Source organism: Nicotiana tabacum, chromosome 3, assembly GCF_000715075.1.
Source record: "Nicotiana tabacum cultivar K326 chromosome 3, ASM71507v2, whole genome shotgun sequence".
NCBI lineage: Eukaryota > Viridiplantae > Streptophyta > Magnoliopsida > Solanales > Solanaceae > Nicotiana > Nicotiana tabacum.
Window position 1 is genome coordinate 73118286 of NC_134082.1, and position 7423 is coordinate 73125708.

General features: G+C 39.5%; 1 protein-coding gene across 1 annotated transcript; it reads right to left on the bottom strand.

Moving 5' to 3' along the window:
• Positions 1 to 4213: 4213 nt before the first annotated feature.
• Positions 4214 to 4936, bottom strand: LOC142176455 (uncharacterized). Its single transcript, XM_075244274.1, has one exon. It carries the CDS (start codon positions 4934 to 4936, stop codon positions 4214 to 4216), a length of 723 nt encoding a protein of 240 aa, XP_075100375.1.
• Between the last annotated feature and the right edge of the window lie 2487 nt (positions 4937 to 7423).

A 7423-nucleotide genomic window follows, 5' to 3' on the forward strand; every position in this document is an offset into this window, starting at 1 on the left:
CATCATAACCATCATTTTAACACCCATCATATTCATCAAAAAACTGCTCAGAATTTCCTTGATTTTGTTGGCTCTTTTGCCTTCTCTAGTTGACAAGCATACTAACACCCTCCATGGCATTCACTTGGCGAGGATTCTGAACTTGTTGCAACTGTGCCTTAGCCAATTGATTCATCGTAGTGGTAAATTCAGCTATCGCTTGCCTGTCATCATGTAATTTCTTGTGCAAATGGATAACCATCGGGTCACCTTGAGGTACATTTGCTCTACTATGCCATGCTGAAGAAGTGTCCGCCATTTCATCAAGTACATCACATGCCTCCTCATAAGAAAGTTTCATAAAATTGCCCCCGGCCAATTGGTTAACAATGCATTGATTTGTAGTATTTATGCCTCGGTAGAAGGTTTGTTGGATCATGGCTTCAGTCATATCATTATTTGGGCACTCCTTCACCATCGTTCTATATCGCTCCCAAATCTCATGCAAAGGTTTTGTTGGCTCTTGCTTGAAGGCTAATATTTCATCTCGAAGTGCTGCCATATGACTAGGAGAGAAGAATTTGGCAATAAACTTATCTGCCAACTCATCCCAAGTTGTGATGGAATGGTTGGGGAGTCTCTCGAGCCAATCCAATGCCTTTCTCCGAAGTGAGAACGGGAAAAGTCTCAATCTCAACGCATCCTCGGACACATTCGTCTGTTTTCTCCCCTAACATGTATCTACGAACTCTTTGAGATGTTTGTAGGTATTTTGATTTGCAGCGACTGTGAAGTACCCACGCTGCTCAAGTAAGGTCATCATCACATTGGTTATCTGAAAGTTGCCCACCCAGATTCGAGGTGGGACAATAGCACTTGCATAGCCCTGGTTCGGTAATACTCTGGGAGCCACACTTGGAGGAACCGGGGGAGGGTCTGGAATATTGTCATTTGGATTAGCATTGGCATTCCGGCCTCTCCATTGACCTTGAGGTGCAAGAGGCACCTCATCTTGCTCAAGATCATCTACCTCCTCCCCCGCTATCATGTTTCCAAGAGGATCATTAGCGTTATTTAAAGCCATGTTGGTACCTGAGTAATGACACAAACAAGTAAGTAATAAAGAAGGAAAGAAGAACAATACACAAAACTAACTAAATAGATAGCCAAAATCGTTAGCTCCCCGACAACGGCACCAAAAAGTGATCATGTACCAATTCCACACTACTAAAAAGTAGGAAGAGAGGGTCGCAATAGCTTTTACCCGATATGAGGGTCGGAATCGATTTCCACAGGGTCCTGGGAATGGAGTCGAGTATCTATCTAGACTAGAGTTGTGTAATTATTCCAAATGTCACTTCCATATTTTTGTAGGTTTTTGATTATAAACTATTATTATCAACTATTAATTGAAACTAGATTATGCTACGAGATAACTGCTAAGTTGTATCTAATAGGAAGAAAGGCACTAGGGTCATGACATTACCTAGGTGGCTAATTGACAAGTAGATGTTACTAAAGTTCGATTGACGTAATTGGGGCTTATGCTATAACCGTTGCATAATTTTACCCACTCTCACACCTCTCGGTAGAGAGAGTGATTTTTCCTAATTGACTCTCTCTCGACCAAACGGGTAGGCAAATTAGATCAAGCAACTAGGGTTCAAGTTGGGTAATTACTCTCTCGAGGTTTAACCCTTTAGTTGGGACTATCAATTCTCTTGAGTCCATCCCAATTCCTTATTGGGTTAATTTTGGAGACCTATGCTCTCTTTTTCAAGAAGCACCAAGTCAACTTAGCACAAACCAGTGTTTGCAACCACCAATTCATATATTAAACCATAAAATTGACCCAAATAACAAACACACATAGTCAATCTAACAATAGATGGCAACACCTATCAATTACCCACACTAGGGTTAAGCCACAACCCTAGCTAATGGGTTTAGCTACTCATGCTTGATGAAGAAAATAGAGAAATAGATGAAGAACAAGGCATATTAATTAAATGCTAAATAAAAATACAAGAATCCATCGTTAATTTGAAGCTAAGATGCCAAAAAATGGCTACAGATGGGGTTCCCACGAGCGCAGCTAAGTTCTGGATATATCTCTTGACCTAAAAATGGTAAAATGTTCTATTTATACTAGGCTGGAAAAACTGGACAAAAATACCCTTACGGGGTCAGCGCGGGCCGCATAAAATGGACCGCGGCCACGCTAGGCTCTTGGACTTAAATTCTGGGCTCTCTGACTTGGGCTTTGCGGACCGCGTAGAATGGACTGCGGCCGCGGAGGCAGCTGGCGCAGTCCGCATAATCGTGACCGTGGACCGCATGGCTTGAACTTTGGCATTTTCCATCTCTCTAAATCTTCCTTCCGCGGACTGCACAAAAAGGTAGTGCGGCCGCAGAGCCTTCACCGCGGACCGCGAAATGTGTACTGCGGCCGCATTACCTGAAGCCCATTTTTGCCAACTCTCTGAATCTCTCTTCCACGGACAGCACAAAATGATAGCGCGACCGCGGAGCTTTCACCGCGGACCGCGAAATGTGTATTGCGGCCGCATTGCCTGAAGCCTGGTTTTGCCTTCTCTCTGATTCACCTAGTGCGGATGCATTCGACTTTGTGCGGACCACACTAGACTTGTTTGCTCGTTTTCCCTCAGTTTACTTTGTCTTTGATACTTGAGCAGGTTTTACTCCTTTTGAGTCCATCTTTGACATTCATCACTTTGTCGATCAAACCTGCAATCAAGTACAAATTATGAACCTTTTGGGACTAATTTGTAATAATTTATAATCAAAGCATAGGCAACAAGGAGCATGAAACTCGCTAAAATCCCTACTTATCAGTAGCCTTTTGAGTTTCTGAATATCCTATTAGTACAATCCTTCTAGCTCTTGGAGCAAATTTGTCTCCTCTTGGCAGAGAGCTTGCAAAACATAAACAACTAAAAACCTTCAGATTCTCAATCTTAGCTGGTTTCTTATAAAGAACTTCATAAGGTAATTTCCCTGATAGAACGGAAGTTGGCTATTTGTTTATCAAGTAAACTGTTGTTTTAACAGAGTCTCCCCAGAATCTATTTGGCAAGGAGCTTTGAAACTTCAAGCTCTAGTTACTTCCAGTATATGCCTGTGTTTTCTTTCCACCACCCTATTTTATTGGGGTGTGTATGGACAACTACTTTGATACAAAATTCCTAATGAAATCAATAACTCATTGCATTTTGAATTGAAGAATTCAGTGCCATTATTTGATCTCAATTTTTTGACATTCAAACCAAATTGATTTGGCACCACAGTGAAGAAATCCTTCAATACAACAACTACTTCACTCTTGGACTATAATAAATATAACCAAGTATATCTACTAAAATCATCCACTAGAGTTGTAAAATAGTATTTTCTATCATATGTTGGTATCATGTGAGGACCTCAAACATCTATATGCACAAGTTGAAAAATCTAATTTGTTCTACTAATACTAGGCTGAAAAGGTAGTCTATTTTGCTTTGCTAAAGGACACACTTCACAACTATGTTGTAACTTGGTATCCACCTTATTATTTAATAGAGGAATATGTTGTATTGCAACAGTTGAAGGATGACCTAATCTTATATGCCAATTTGTTGAATCTTCATGTACTTACACAATACTTGCTGCTATAGCTGGGAATTCTCTATTGAGCTCTTTCTTCAGCAGATACAAACCATTGTATTCTTTACCAATCCCTAAAACCTTCCCATAGTAGAGACCTTAAAATACACAGATATTAGGGAAGAATGCAACACAACATGACAACTCCTTCGTTAGTTTAGAAACTGACATTACATTGAATTTAAAATCAGGGACATGCAGTACATCTCTCAATGTCAAATCCTTTAATATATTCACATTTCCTGTATGTGCTACATGATATTTACCTCCTGTTTGTACTTGCACACCATTGTTATTTTGGTTTACAATCTTTCTTATATTATCTAATACTTCTTTATAAGGCGTAACATGATATGAAGCACCAATATCTATTATCCAAACATAGTTAAATGCCTTTGACAATAATAAAGTTATATCTGCCATTAAAGTATGACAGTCACCTGGATCAGAATCTGGTTTGTTCAAAAGTCCCAGCAGTCGTTCGTATTGATCTTTTGTGAAGTAATGCCCATGTATCTGAGTAGTGGTGTTAGAATCCCTCCTTCTCCAGTTGATACATTATCAAATCCTTTCACACAGAGTTCTGAGGCTTTTTCTTACTTTTAAAGTCTGGTGGATAACTTATAATCTTGTAACAGTTCTCCTTCAAATGCCCTTTGTAACTATAGTAATCACATATGGGACCTGGTTTCCTTGCTGCCTTAAAACCTCGTCCTCTTCCAGCCAGCATAATTAAAGGCTCCTTGTCTGAATTAGCCACACTAAGTGTTTTTTGACTCTCTTTGTGAACTGCTAATGCATATGCTTGATACACAGTTAACACATGTGTTTTAAGAAGGATCTCACTTCTCACGTGACTGTAGTTGTCATTTAAACTAACAAGGAATTGTAATAAACATAAGTTTTTAAACTGATCTAGAAAAGGCCTAGTTTCGTCATATTCACATCCTGCTCCTGGCACCATTAAATCCATTTCATCCCACAAATCCTTCATTTTAGTATAATAAGATGTTATAAAGTCTGTACCTTGCCTCAAAGTTCCTATTGTTGTCCATAAGTGATAAAACATAGTAAGGTTCGATATGTTAAAACGTTCCTTAAATTCATTCGATACCTTCCTTGCATCTGATGCGTAGATGATGCTTGGCTGCAATTCAGTAGATACAGTGTGACCAATCCATAAAAACACCACAACGTTACATAATTTCCATTGATGCCTTAATTTTCCTCTATAAGAGCTTTTCAGGCAGGCTCCATCTATGAACCCTAACTTGTTTTTCACCAACAATTCCATTCTCGTCGATCTGCTCCATAGCGCGTAGTTTTCAGATCATGTGAGCTTGATATCAATCAATGCTATTCCAGGAGTGTTAGTTTGTTGTAAAAATAGTTGGTGATTTTGATCAATTTGCAGATTTCCAGTTTCCTCCATGACAAACCAGCTTAAGCTTCGAAAAGGCCGTCAATTAGAATTTTGAAATCTTCAGTCCAATCTCGAATCTCCTGCTCTGATATCATGATAGAATTTGTATACAGATCTAGCAGAAAACACAGTTGCATGTGATTAGGAAGAAAACCAGTATCGAGAGAAGAAGATGAATGAGGAAGAAGATGATTTCATTATCTGTGTAGCTAACTCTGTTAATACAGAGTGTTGGTTATATACAATTGTCTCACATGAGTCACATGTGTAAAATAGGTAAAATAACTCAAATACCCCTGACTAACTAACACAACTACCACATAGATAAAATACCTACTATAACTACTACTACCAATGTTAGTGGTATGAATAATTTGGCCATATTGAACAATTCTGCTTCTACTATCTCAAGAAGTAGTGGAATCAATCTAGTTATGTCCCTACTAGAAGAGTGGTGGCATGTTCTGAGCACGAGCCCAACATACTGATATTCATGTGAAGAATTAACTCAAATAGCCAAAATAATACGACCAATACAGCTTAGTGATATTTTCAGAGTTATTTTAAGGTAGTATTAATAATAAAACAGCTAAAATAATGAACTACACTTGGCCAAAAATCTATATACTAATATGTGCAGAAATGACCTCTTCTTGAACACGGACAAAGTAGATAACCCTTACAAAAAGAATTCTATCTACAATATGTGCTAAAGGCACAACTATGTTGATTAAATAAAGTATCCAAGACTATTGAACATGTCTGCATTTTTGAACTCATCACAACCACATCTGAATTCATCAGTTCCTATGAGGAAGAGCTATAGTATTAAGCTTAGTAGCCAACATTTTGCCATTCCAAAATCCACAACATAGGGAGAAGTTTTAGAATACCTTCAAAAAGCAAGTAAACACTAATCAGCTAAAAAAATTGAAACTAAGAGGAACCTTAGAAATAGATATAAGTGAGCTATAACTAATCTAAAGTACCGTTGTTTGATGCTTTGTCGAAGCCTTCAAAAATATGATGCAGTAATGAATTTGTTTAATCAAAATATCTTTTCCCATGGCAATTAGAGGCAACTTAATAACTTAAATTTGAGATATTGCATGCAAGGGAGCAGATGATGCTCCAATTAAAATGTATAATCATCTTGGTTATAATGTATAATCATCTTTGGCAAGACGTTGGTCAGCTTGGCCATGACGGTCAGATTTTGACCAATACACGTTAGTCCCTCCATCTGTTGGGCCAGGAAGATGGATCATAAGTGCTACAAATTCGAGCGAAATCTGACTTCTCGTTCCTTAGTTACGTTACTTGGGTTTTAGGTGAGATGGCGGCATTCTTTCGATACCCGTGGATTGTTGCGGCTGTTTCGAAACCTAAATGTCATTTGGCATCAAAGAGTTATTTCGTGGTTATTGCCATTATGACACACGCTCCTGAGGAACTCAAACATTTCATGCCCTATCAGGTTCAATTAGCGACTCTTGGGTTTCGTGCTCGGGGGATTTATGTCTCTTATAAATAGAAGGAACTTATCATTCGATTGAAACACTTCTTTGCCTTTTACTCGAAAGAATTCTACAGATATACTTCCTTCCTGACACTCTGAGTTTTCGTTTGCCCTTAATTAACTGAAAAACTTCATCCTTTCTTTCCATTGCCTTTTTGCCTCATCATCTGGACAAAATGGCTGGAGATTCCTCTCACACCGATATCCCTATCACAATTTTTGCAACGAAAAATGCTGCTCAGGCCATTGGAGGGGTAGATGCGGTGGAAGATGAGGAGGTCCCATCGATAGTTGATATTTTGCCTCGCCCTAGGAGAGAATTGACCGACTTCAGCAGTCGCGTCGGGGTGGAGCCGGAGCCTGTCCCTTCTGTTATGAGATAAGAAGACATTGTGGAGTTGAAAACTAGGTGGGGGATCCCCGGTTACATCGACATGCGACCGACGGTAGGAAACGACATAGTTCATTTTGACCGCCCTGGGTACTGCATATTTTACCCCTATCCCTTCCTTAATGGATACACACTTCCTCTCCCTCTCCTGGTGGTAGACTTCTGCCATTTTAATGAGGTATTCCCCGCCCAACTTTCGTCGTACTTGTACAAGCTGTTCCTTATGTTACTCAAGTTTGTGAAACTCGCCGGTCGTGAGATCACCTTGGATCACATGCTCAATATCTTCGCCCGTCAGCTCATCTGCGGCACGATGCTTCACATGTGTCCTCGTGGGTCGAAAAGTCTGGTGGTGAAAATGGATGACAGGGCTAACCATCATTTTTATGAGAATTATTTCTATGTGCAGACTGAGCACATTATGGCAGATCCGATGGGGTTCTTTGAG

Excerpts from the sequence above, each read along its gene's own strand:
- LOC142176455 (XM_075244274.1), bottom strand. The coding sequence starts at position 4,936 with ATGGAATTGTTGGTGAAAAACAAGTTAGGGTTCATAGATGGAGCCTGC.